General features: G+C 36.4%; 1 protein-coding gene across 1 annotated transcript; it reads left to right on the forward strand.

Annotated features, from left to right (window-relative positions):
- Nucleotides 1-420: 420 nt before the first annotated feature.
- LOC306850656 (tyrosine-protein kinase fyna-like) lies at nt 421-12093 on the forward strand. The gene is made up of 13 exons (XM_079386403.1): nt 421-582; nt 1704-1791; nt 2913-3169; nt 3691-3787; nt 4537-4635; nt 4819-4922; nt 5341-5490; nt 5575-5739; nt 5946-6125; nt 6480-6556; nt 7552-7705; nt 8352-8483; nt 10578-12093. Exons 3-13 carry the CDS (start codon nt 2923-2925, stop codon nt 10784-10786), a joined length of 1614 nt encoding a protein of 537 aa, XP_079242529.1. The 5' UTR covers nt 421-582; nt 1704-1791; nt 2913-2922; the 3' UTR covers nt 10787-12093.
- The last annotated feature ends 1115 nt before the right edge of the window (nt 12094-13208 follow it).

The following is a 13208-nucleotide window of genomic DNA, read 5'->3' on the forward strand; positions in this document are numbered from 1 at the left end:
GCATTTACTTTGATGATAACGAGATTTACTTTTGGCAAGCTACACAAACTGAAAAGTTTCACACCCAAAACGTTTCTAATTTAACGTAATTCTCAGGAGTGTCTAGAAAAGCAGGTGTGCCTCACAACATGCGTGGATTATATAAAAAAAAACTATATTTTTTTAACTCAAACTACACACCAAATTATTGGTGTCACAGGTTGTCGACGATTACAGTGAGATTTGTGAAGCATGACCAGACAGTCCTTGTTTTCCTATAGTAACCACAGCTGAGCACACGCTGCATAGTAGAAGCAAGGACCATAGAGGAGGCAAAATATGCGCACGCACGCACGCGTCTTCTGCGCCACTCGATTGGCTGAGCGTCCTGTCAATCACACCCTCGGACCCCAGAGAATCCGCCTCAGCAACGCCATCATCTGTTTCACTCGGCGACAGGAGCAGCCTGAGCCGTCAGGGCCAATGTTGTTATTTTCATAATTCACCGAGATTTTATTAATAGAAAAAGCTATCTGCAAATGACCTATTTTCGATTCTCTCTTTGTGGTGAAATACAAAACACTTCAGGCGACCCCTCTCTTGGTAAGCATTTTTTTTTTGATGGTCTGGCGTTTCTGATACACTTGGTGCAGCCGAATCGTATCCAATGCATATTGTGGTTAATGGAAATGATGGGAGATGGAGGCTTTATAAGGCTAGAGCGGGCGGATTAATCATAATGCTTTCGCTTTATCAGCCGCATGATATTTAGGGACGTTTAACATCGAGAACGAATGTATTTTCTGTAGGGATGGTGTGATGCTTTTGCTCCTAAGCGCTCGTCTCTGGCAGCAGGATTGATGCGCAGCAGAAAAAATCCTTATGTACACAATTAAATGGAAGAATAAGGCCTCTGTCACTGGACAGTAGTCATCTTATAATAATCATACAATACCCTTTATCAGCGTTTACAGTCTCAACACACAAGTATTTGTGTGACTCAACGGAGTTTATTTTCTATATATATATATATTTTTTTTTAGTACAATCTGCTATTGATTTTTCTGGTAGTTTTGTGTCTGTTCGAATGTATATGCAGTGGACCTAAGGCACAAAAATACATTTTCTCCTCTTATTGCTTTCTTTATGCATGCAGAATGATAAATACAGCACGCTCATGGAAAACCTGGATAGTCTGGGAAAGTAATAAAACGTCAAAAGTCATGGAAATGTTTCTATGTTTTGATTCTCAGAACGTCAAATCCTCCTTTTAGCAGCATTCAAATCTTGAAACTCATAAAATTATATAAATCTCTTAATTTAAGGGACTGGTTCCTGAAATTCCCCCAGCAATCCCTGTAAATATATTTATGCAGTAATCACGTGATGAAAAGGATCAGTGTATTACTGACTTAATTAACATGTCTCCTATATATTTTTGTCATGATGAGTATAAAATTATATAGGCTACAACAATATAGGTGAATCTGTATTCCTTAGAATCTATTTTCTATAATGTCTGTGGTCGAGACATTTTCTTACAACAAAAACATGAATTGCTCTTTCGTCTGAATTCTGTTTTCTGCAGAATAATTCAAGTGTGTTAAAGAATTTTTAATTTATACAGACATCAGATTTTAAGCATTCTTCAGCATAGTGTCATAGTTCCCCAGAAGTTGTTTGCCAATAAAAAAATGTCTTTGGCTTTTGTTTTGCCCACTCAGGCAAAGGAGCAAAGCGTAGATGTTTTCACATCATCTTTAATTGAATGGAATGCGAATACTCCACTGTGGTAGCCCAGTGCTTGCCTTGGTATGTTTATTGAATATATGTTTTCATTTACTGTCTGCATGTGTTACATTTCAAGTCTTGTCTAAACAGGCCACTTCTATTAACATTTGTTAATATTAACATAATGTTCTATAGAATAGAATACTTGCTTTAGTTGGATAATAACCACATTAAAGGAATAGTTCAACCAAAAATGAAAATTTGCTGAAAATTAACTCATTACACCACTTGCTCACCAATGGATCCTATGCAGTGAATGGGTGCCATTAGAATGGGAGTCCAAACACATCACAATAATCCACAAGTAAGTAGTTTAAGATGTTTTTACCTTAAATCTGCTGCTGGCTAAGATACTGTACGAGTCCACTATACATAATATTGCTTTCTCCAGTGAAAAAGTCATATTGTCTGAATCAGGAGAGAAATATGCACAGATCAAGCACCGTTTAAAAGAGCAAACGGACCAAAACAGTTCTAAACAAATTTGTCTCTGGATTTTGATGTGAGAAGACAAAAGTTTTTTACTAGAGGAAATGTTATTATTGTTTAAAGTTAATTTTATTTCTTAGTAACACAGCTTTTCACTTCACAAGGCATTCATTAATAGACTGGAGTGGTGTGGATTATTGTGATGTTTTTATCAGTTGTTTGGACTCTCGTTCTGACGGCACCCATTCACTGCAGAGGATCCATTGTTGAGCAAGTGACGTAATGCAAATTTCTCCAAATCTGTTCATATGAAGAAACAAACTCATCTACATCTTGGATGACCTCCGGGTGATGTTTTAAGCAAATTTTCATTTTTTGGTGAATTATTTCTTTAACTACCTCGATTATCCAAATCATGCTATTTGCAAATAAGATGAAATGAATCACATATTCAGTGACACATTCGTTTGTTTTCACTGTAATTACAGACTGTTTGCTTAAAACCAAATGTCTTTCTGAATCACTTGTTGAATTAATTATTGATTTATGTCCATTTCAAGTAATCACTTAGCGGTATTTACTTCCAGTGAGTTGTTCTGAATATGAATCTCCTCTTTAATATCTCTAATTTGATTAGATTCAAAATTAGAAATAAATAAATATCATGTCATTTTGTTTTTGACTGTTCATTTATGCCTTTCTTCACCACAAAGAATTTAGATAATGGGCTGTGTGCAATGCAAGGACAAAGAGGCAACCAAACTCACAGACGACAGAGAAACTAGCATCTCACAGCATGCAGGATATCGATATGGGGCTGATCCGACACCTCAGCACTACCCCAGCTTTGGAGTCAACACTATACCCAACTACAACAACTTCCATGCGCCTGTCAGTCAAGGAGTGACTGTGTTTGGTGGAGTGAACTCTTCTTCACACTCTGGAACACTTCGATCCCGGGGTGGAACAGGTAGAACAAATGAGGGATTTGCTGTTCTAGCACTCAAACAGAAAGAGAAATATCTTTAAACTGTCCTGAATGTTGAAGTCAATGTGGCATAAAAATCACCTTTATTAACTTCCATAGTGCTCATTCCTGTTTTTATTGAGCCCGTTGGATTGGTCCTCATCATTACAAATAATAATAAAAATAATAAGTCTCTGAAAAAACTTTACTTTTTGGCTCATATCACCAAGGCCTCATTTTTCAGCCCCTTTTCTCCTTGCTTCATTCTGATATTGTGATTTAATCAAGTCATGGCCTACTTTTTTTCTCATTGAATATCCTGTTTTATTTGAAAATATTTAATAAAATTAAAATGAGTTGTGAATACCATTTAATGTTGACTGTTTAAATAAAATATTTATAAAAATATCCCAACAATTTCCCCTTTGGATCACATTGTACTGCACATTGTGGAAACTTTGTAATATTTCTATAAAACCGCATTGTTTTAGTAACCTGATGTTATCTGTCATTTTCTTTTGCAGGAGTAACACTCTTTGTAGCACTTTATGATTATGAAGCAAGGTCAGAGGATGACCTCAGCTTCAGGAAAGGGGAAAAGTTCCAGATTCTAAATAGCACGTAAGTTCACAGAACATATTTTAAGAGACAGTCAAATGCAATGTTTCATAATCCAATCCAAAAGTATTCTTTCTGAATATTTTTTTAAGTTCATTTTTCAGTAATATTAACTAAAGCTTTGGATGTACTCTACTGTTCTAACGTTTGGGGTCAGTAAGATTTTTAATGTTTTCATTTTTAATGTTTCTTCTTATGCTCATCAAGGCCGCATTTATTTGATCAATAATACAGTAAAAACTATATTTTTACAATTTCAAGTAACTGTCTTCCACTTTAATATATTTAAAAATGTAATTTATTTTTGTGATGTCAAAGACATAAAAAGTCTTCAGTATCACATTATTTTAATATATTAATATGGTGTTCAAGAAACATTTAATATTGTCAATATTTTCAACATGTTTTTCACCATTGTGCTGCGTAATATTTTTGTGGAAACCATAATACATTTTTTTTTTAGGATTCTTTGATGAATAGAAAGTTCAAAAGAACAACATTTATATGAAATATAAATTTTTTGTTACATTATAAATTTAATGCATCCTTGCCGAACAAAAATAAGTAAATTTCTTTAAGAAAAAATCTTTCTGACCCCAATCGATTGATAGTGTATCTGTACTTTACCTTTTAAATTCGATTTTATATGTGCATTATGGTACATTCGGTTTCCTTCTCAATAACTGAAACTTGACCCAATAGAAATGTATTCATTGTGTATTTGTTCTCTTGCTCCTGTTGCTGTATATCAGGGAAGGAGACTGGTGGGAGGCGCGCTCTCTCACTACAGGTGGAACAGGATACATACCCAGTAATTATGTGGCTCCAGTAGACTCCATACAGGCAGAAGAGTAAGTTCGGTTTTAGTTCTAAAATAGACAAAAGTTAAATATAAATAGGAAGACTATGCAGAAGAACAATGTCTGTTATTTGCGTTACTCCTAGTAGTATTTTCATTGGGACAAGGGCAATAACATAACTTTGTCATGTGGTCATACTGTTAACCAAACCAAACACTGTGTATCCCTTTGTAGTTGGTATTTTGGAAAACTTGGCCGTAAAGATGCAGAACGGCAACTTTTGTCAAATGGAAATCCCAGAGGCACTTTCCTTATAAGGGAGAGTGAGACCACAAAAGGTAATTTGCAGTTAAGATGCCATTCGCAAGTGTGTGGTCAGTAAAATATTTTATTGTGTTCAAAATAAGTTTCTTATGCTCACCAAGGCTGCATTTATTTAATAAAAAATACAGTAAAAACAGTAATACTGTAAAATATTTCTACAATTTTAAATATCCTGATTTGGTGCTCAAGAAACATTTCATATTATCATCAAATTTAAAAACAGTTATGCTGCGTAATTTTTTTGTCAAACTTGTGATAGGATTCTTTGATGAATAGAAAGTTTAAAAGAGCAGCATTTGAAATAGAAACCCATTATAAATATTGTTACTGTCACTTTTGATCAATTTAATGCATCCTTGCTGGACAAAAGTACTAATTTCTTTCCCCAAAAAAATTCTAATCTAATTTTCTGTTCGCTCATGTTTATTCTAGGAGCATATTCGTTGTCCATACAGGACTGGGATGAAACTAAAGGTGACCATGTGAAGCACTACAAGATCCGCAAATTGGACAGTGGAGGATATTACATTACCACTAGAGCTCAATTTGAAACTCTGCAGCAGCTTGTGCACCATTATTCTGGTAAATTTGCATTGAAAGCATAATGCAAAAATCCATCTTAAATGATTAACTAACAGTATAATCTGTTATTATAAATGCATTCAGCCCGGGCTGCAGGACTTTGTTGCCGTTTAATAGTCCCGTGCCATAAAGGCATGCCCCGCCTTGCTGACCTGTCTGTCAAAACCAAAGATGTATGGGAGATCCCACGGGAGTCACTTCAGCTCATCAAACGATTGGGGAATGGACAGTTCGGAGAGGTCTGGATGGGTAAGAGATTAGCTTAACCACATGCCCAATAAAAGAGTTTGATATCCATACATTACTTAAATTCCAGGGGCATAAATCTCGGCCTGTCAGTGAGGCAGACAACATTTCCTCTCGTCAAAAGAAAGCCAGCTGTCTTGGAAGGATTTATGTGTGATTCCTTTCAAGGGCTCTGTGACTCACTACGAAATCTCGTCTCTGAATGGCAGGCACTTGGAATGGCAATACTAAAGTGGCAGTGAAGACCTTGAAACCAGGCACAATGTCCCCAGAGTCGTTCCTGGAGGAAGCTCAGATAATGAAGAAACTGAGGCATGACAAGCTAGTGCAGCTTTATGCGGTCGTCTCTGAAGAACCCATCTACATTGTGACAGAATATATGAGCAAAGGTAGGAACAGATTTTGCAAACAGAAGTGCTAAAGAAATGCTGCTCTTTTGAACTTTCTTTTCATCAATGAATCCTGAAAAATGCGTCACGGTTTCCACAAAAATATTAAACCTTGCAACTGTTTTCAACACTGATTATAAGAAATGTGTCTTGAGCACCAAATCAGCATATTAGAGTGATTTCTAAAGAATCGTGTGACACTGAAGACTGCAGTAATGATGCTGGAAATTCCATTTTAAAATATATTTATAAAGAAAACTGTTATTTTAAATTGAAATAATATTCCACAATATTACTGTTATACCTCCAAAGAAATCACACAGGTTTGTTCACATGTAACTGATCGTCTTTCAGGAAGCCTGCTGGATTTCTTGAAGGATGGTGAAGGACGTGGGCTTAAATTGCCAAATTTAGTAGACATGGCCGCTCAGGTTAGTAAAATGTTTTTCCATAATACAGGGGTGGGCAATTAATTTTCCCAAGGGGCCACATGAGAAACTTGGGCGGTTGCAGAGGGCCGTGGGGCATGTCTATGGGGGAGGGGATTGTGTGAGAAGTATGCGTTTCATACAAGATCTGGCAACCGGAATATGAACCTTGGAATATGTTGACGTGATTATTCAAATAATGAGGTTTGGGCCATACAAAGTACGGGAGTTTTATCAGAGGCAAATAGAGCAAACATATAAAATACGCCCAGTTGGATTTTTTTCATACAGAAAGATTAAAGATACTGGAGAAATACTGGAAAATATTTAAAGGGGATGATTGCGGGATAGAATGGTAAAATACGTGAGAATCCCGGGAAAAACGGGAGAGTTGACAGGTAGCCTATGCTCCAGAGTAGTACTGGACATGCGTTAGAGAGAAATGCAACCCTCATACAGATTACAATCAGGAAATATTTGTTTTTGAATTGGTTTGCTTAAAAGTAGACATTTTAAACTTTCTATAGATAAAGCCTATTTCACATGTCTGTGGCTGTCATAGCTGTAGCCTACGCTGCTGAGTTTCGGTTCTTTTTTCTGATGTGCTCCAGCTTCAGAGATGGCAGAAAGCGCGTCCTGCTTTCATTACTTTACAAAAGCACCGTTTTGTTGTTTTTATGAGTTTACAGAAATAAAATACGTTTCAAACTGATTTTAAGCTGTTTCATTATCAGGAAACAAAGCTGTTGCCTTGAAAATAAAAGCAGTGCGGTTGTATTGTGTACACCTATTTGCGACTGACTTTTAATTCACGAATTACCTTAATGAGGGCCGGTCAAGGATAGCCAGAGGGCCGGATGTGGCCCGGGGGCCGTACAATGCCCAGGTCTGCCATAATAGATTAAGGTATCTGGGTTCAGTAAGCACTTACTTGACCACAGGACATTTAAACATGTATTATAAACATTTAAATCACTGCTTGCGCACTTGTCTTCTAGGTTGCTGCAGGCATGGCTTACATTGAAAGGATGAACTACATCCACAGAGATCTGCGGTCTGCCAATATACTTGTTGGTGACAGCTTAGTGTGCAAAATAGCAGATTTTGGACTGGCCAGACTAATAGAGGACAATGAATACACAGCACGACAAGGTGAGAGTTACACTCCCAAATCAGGCTTAGCTGCTGTCTTCATACGTTTAATCAACCCTCTGTGGTACAGTGTTGCCATATGCCATTTTTCTTCAGTTTACAGTTTGCCCTGACAATTCAGAAAAAAGTACATTGCATTATTGGAGTTAAAAACCAATAATATGTTGGTTTTAAGTCATATGATTTAATTGCTGCTCAAATTTCTGTACATTTCCTTCTATGTCTGAATATTTTGCTGAATGTTTATTATTAAAATGTATTGTAAGGATCACAGTCTAGCGTAGTTTTACAGAAAATATTAATGTTACCATATGGCAAGTGTTGAACACTTGAACTGTGATAATGGATTTGTTCCTCGTTTTAATATTGCCATCACGTTTATTACTGTGTTTATATTATTTATTCATTGTAAGTGTTTATAGTAAAACTTTGAGTTGCATGTGAAAACATTTCAACATTGCAGCCTCTCAAATGGGGATGACGTGGCTGTACAGGTCATATAACATACGACAGCGCTGTGTTTGATCTATTAATGTTTGTTTCCTTATGCACATATTTAAATCTGTAATTTCCCTGGGAATGTTGCCCAATTCACAAGTAGGCCACATTTCGAGATCAGATCCATAAATCCAGTGTTCTGTTGTAGGTGCCAAATTCCCAATCAAGTGGACGGCTCCAGAGGCAGCACTCTACGGAAGGTTTACCATCAAGTCAGATGTGTGGTCATTTGGAATACTCCTCACAGAGCTGGTCACCAAAGGACGTGTGCCCTATCCAGGTGAGATCTGATGGTGGATGGTACATTTTTAGACCATTAACACCGACAGCAACTGGCTCAAATTTCATCACTTTAAATGACTAAAATTTAATTACAATTTTTCAAAGACAATTTGCTACTTGAGGCAAGATTAATTCTTAAAGGTATAATTTACTCAAAAATCTGAATTCTGTCATAGTTTACTAACCCACATGTCATTCCAAGCCTGTATGAACACAAAAATGTTTAGTTTGTTTGTCTTTACAGTGAAAGTCAGTGGGGTCCAATCTTGTTTTGGACTCCATGGATTTAAATTGTTTGGACAAAAGCAGAAACATTCAAAATATCTGCTTTTGTGTTCAGCAGCAGAAGGAAAATCTTGCCGATTCGGAACCTTTTTTGGTTCAATTATGCCTTTAAAGGGGTAGTTCACCACTCTCATGTTCTTCCAAACCTATAAGTCTTTGGTTAATCTTCAACATTTATAGTAAATGCATAAATGTAAATGTTCTAAGTATTAGTTACCTGGACTTTCAGTGGAGGGACAGAAACCTCTCAGGTTTATTAAATATATCTTAATTTGTGTTTTGAAGATTAGCCAACATGTTATGGGTTTGGAATGACATGAGGGTGAGTTCCACACCCATGACAGAATTAAAGGCATAAGCCCCGTTTCCACCGCAGGAACTTTGGGCTGGTACTCGGTGTGTTTTCACCACAGGAACCAGGATCTAAATAAAGTTCCAGGTAAAAATTTGCCCCTCAGAAAGTCCCTGCTCGCGAGGTAGCACTTTTTCAAAGGTCCGGAACTTTTGGGGGCGGGACTTTGCCATTGAACATGCTGGTTGGTTGAGTTCACGCAGCATTGTATTTCAACCTCCATATATACACGTAATTTTTTTAAATATTACTGTTATTGTGTAATTAAATGTAGTTTAAAAGTATTTCAGGCGAGAATGTAGTCGTTTAAAATTCAAATCTGCAGTTTATTTATAAAGACAGCGTCTATTTGAATATGTGCTTCGCCGATTTCGGAGATGTGAGCTCCACGCGATCAGTGGGCGCTCAGTGCTCATGTTTCCCGACAAGAGGAGCATAACCTCGGCTAGTCCTTCTGACATTTGCCGTAGTGGTTAAACATAAGATATCATTCGTTTTGGGTACATCTAACAGGTAATCTTTGGTCTTTATTCTATTATTCTTTTAATCTATTAATATGTTAAAATGAAAAGAGGCAATACTGTTTGATATAATATTTTGTTTCATTGTAATGTATGTACGTTTCCTGAACTACATTTCTGCGGCTATTAATATGTTTAAATGAAAACGAAAAGAGGCAGTGGCGTTTGATATCATATTTTGTCTTATTGTAAGTACAGTGAGGAAAATTGCAGTAAGGGGCGCTGTCTGATGTTATCAAGTAGCCTACGCTGCTGTTCCATTTGCAGAATTACCGTACTTATGTTGTCCCATCTCCGGACTTCACACTCCCTTGGCGAACTCGCGAAGTCTGAACTACCTGTCCGAAATTTGCGTACTATTGAGAAACGCACGCAGACCTACGTCACCAGACTATTTGCCTGTTCTTCACAGTACTTTAGACCACGATGGAAACGCAGACAGCAACAGGTCTGGGGGGAAAAAAGTTCCTGGGACAAATTGTTCCACTTAATTTCGGTGGAAAAGCAGCTATAGTTTACCCAAAAAGTTCCAAACCTGTAAGATTCTCTTTCTTCTGATGAACACAAAATTGTCTTCTAGGTTGCTGCAGGCATGGCTTACATTGAAAGGATGAACTACATCCACAGAGATCTGCGGTCTGCCAATATACTTGTTGGTGACAGCTTAGTGTGCAAAATTGCAGATTTTGGACTGGCCAGACTAATAGAGGACAATGAATGAATATTTTGAATGTTTAAACTGTTTTTGTCCATACAGTTTAAGTCTATGGGGTCCAAAACAACACTGGACCCCACTGACGTGTTGGGTGAACTATCCCTTTAAGAGCTTGAATAAATGAATGAAGTACAACTCAGCATCATACTGGAATTTAAGGGCCCCACAGCTTTTTTTTTTGGTCAGTTAAAGAGCACATGCTTTGCATTTGTCCCTCAGGCATGAACAACCGAGAAGTCTTGGAGCAAGTCGAGCGTGGTTACAGGATGCCCTGCCCCCAGGACTGTCCCAGCTCCCTGCACGAGCTCATGCTCCAATGCTGGAAGAGGGACCCCGAGGAGCGGCCCACCTTTGAGTATCTACAAGCCTTCCTGGAGGATTACTTCACTGCCACTGAACCACAATACCAACCCGGGGACAACCTCTAAACACGGAACTCCTGCAGAGAACAGAGTATGCCACAACAGACTGCCCTTCAAAAGACTGATCAAAAGAGCGTTTGATAAGAAAAGCTTCCAAGTTTTGTGCCATCTCGACCCAATATCTGTCACAATTCATCTTCCATTGAAAAAAGGACATGCCGTCGCATTATATCTGTCAGTAAAGCCAAAAATAGTGTTCTGCGGAGAGACATCAGTCACGATTAATGATAAGAATGGCTTGTTTGTATGTAGTGTAAATAGTGTGTTTAGTTTTCCTTCGTATTCGGCTTGTTTTATTACTTTTTATAATGCTGATTTGCGTTCTTATCCAGGCCGAGAAAGTCAACGCTGTGAGGAAAGCATGGTCAACAGAGGCGACATCAACCGTTTTAAAGATTTACAATGATTCTGGAAATCATTCCTAGACACTTCCAATAGGATGTTGACCAGCCTCTTTTAAATATTAAAGGAAATCTGTCAATTGTATATTAAATTAACAGTATGTGTCAAAACACTCCCTTTTAGCCGAGACATATACAGGTAGCATTTCTGACACATTATTGTGACTTTCACAGAAGGTAATGATGTCCGCACTGGTTTTAGTGGTTTTGCTGGGCCTGATTATTTTGCACCTGCTTTTAGCAAGCGCTCAATGTCTCTCTTTTATTTTCTGCTTCTTAGAATGAGTGCATTTTCTATTTAGTCACTTTGGATTAACAATAGAGCAATGTATGTATCAGAATAGTACGAGACCAAGTGGGCATTATGCTTGACCATACTTGCATCTTTCCTGCAAATAAGATAAAATGACTGCTAACATCCTTACTGTTGTGAGAGAAAATAAAACGAGTCCATTAAATGTATCTCACAATATCATGCATTATAAAATAACACGACTAAATGCGTAGAGAAATATTATGAAATGGTAGAATTTCACTCAAGATAACTCATTGCTGGTCTGCCTTGTTTTTCGCCCCTCATTTTGTCCTTCATGATAAAATGACATGTCTGAATATTCATTATTGGGTCATTCTTTACTTTTTATGAGCCATATTTCAGGAGCAGTTACTCACCTACTCTTCACAAGTATAGTGTTGAGTTCAGTCAATATTTTGGGGTTCAGTTGAAGATCTGCTTTTATCTGGGCCTATAATTTAAATTATGTGCTGCATTTGTGTTAAAATCCAAAATCATGTTTTCACATTTATTTTTGTACCATCTATATTTGGATTAATTCATAAATATTGTGTTTATTTAATTGCTTTGTTTCATTTATGCACAAACATTTTTAGAATAAAGTGTCATTCAAATGCATTTCTTTCAACCTTTGGTTTTTTCATATATCATCAAATTATAATTAAGTGTCTTTTGTGTTAAGATCATTTTGCAGGTTCTTCAAGATTTAACATTTCTGTCAAAATTTTAATCTTCTAGAATTAACATTTGCAAAGGTGGTCTTAAATTCATGTTTATGCATTAATACACATTTTAGATTTTAAATGATCAAAAGATAAAATGTTAAAAAAGAAAAAGTACTTGGAAACTTTCTGGATGTAAAACATTAGTGGTCATTTTGATTTAATTATTCAATGCAATGACCATTAAAAAAATTGGGGTTGGTATGTTTCTTTAATGTTTTTGAAATAAGTCTGACAAAGGCTGCATTTTTTTTTTTTTTTTTGCACAAAACACAGTAAAACAGTAATATTGTGAAATATTATTAGAAGTTCAAAGTAACTCTTTTATATTTTAATGCATTTCAAAATGTAATTTATTCCTGTGATGGCAAAGCTGAATTTTCAGTTTTCCATGTCACAGAATCATTCAGAAATCATTCTAATATGGTTAATATTTTTGTGGAAACAGAGACTTTTTTCTTTGATGAATACAAAGCTCAAAAGAACAGCATTTATTATTTTTAAGTAATTATATTTAAATATATGTTTTTACGTTTAAAAATAATTTTAAATAATTTTTAATATTTACACTTTTGATCGTAAAAGTTTTATCGTCATTATTTTCAATTTAATGCATCCTTGCTGAATGAAAATATTAAATTCTTAAAAAAAAAAAAAATCTTACTGATCCCAAAATTTGATCGTAGTATACATTTTTAAAAAATGTGTAGTAGTTGTAGAAGTTTAATCGGTTAAATACTTTGCAAGCAGGAAACAAGGTCTGTTCTCACCTTCCATATTGCTGCCACTTTTAGCAGTACAGTTCTATAATTCCCTGCATGTCCAGAGGAGGGCCACTGCATTTCGGCCCAAACATGTTGCTCCGTTCCACATAAATGTCCACATCTCACGTCTCTTCTCAGCTAGTTTGTTCCCTAGTTAAAAATAGGAGCCGTGTTTCTATATTTCAGATCTGTTCTACGAAATCACTAGTGAAACCATATGCAGTTAGATTTGATAAAGAGTGCTAA

Source organism: Barbus barbus (genome assembly GCF_936440315.1).
Source record: "Barbus barbus genome assembly, chromosome: 30".
In the NCBI taxonomy this organism is placed as follows: Eukaryota; Metazoa; Chordata; class Actinopteri; order Cypriniformes; family Cyprinidae; genus Barbus; species Barbus barbus.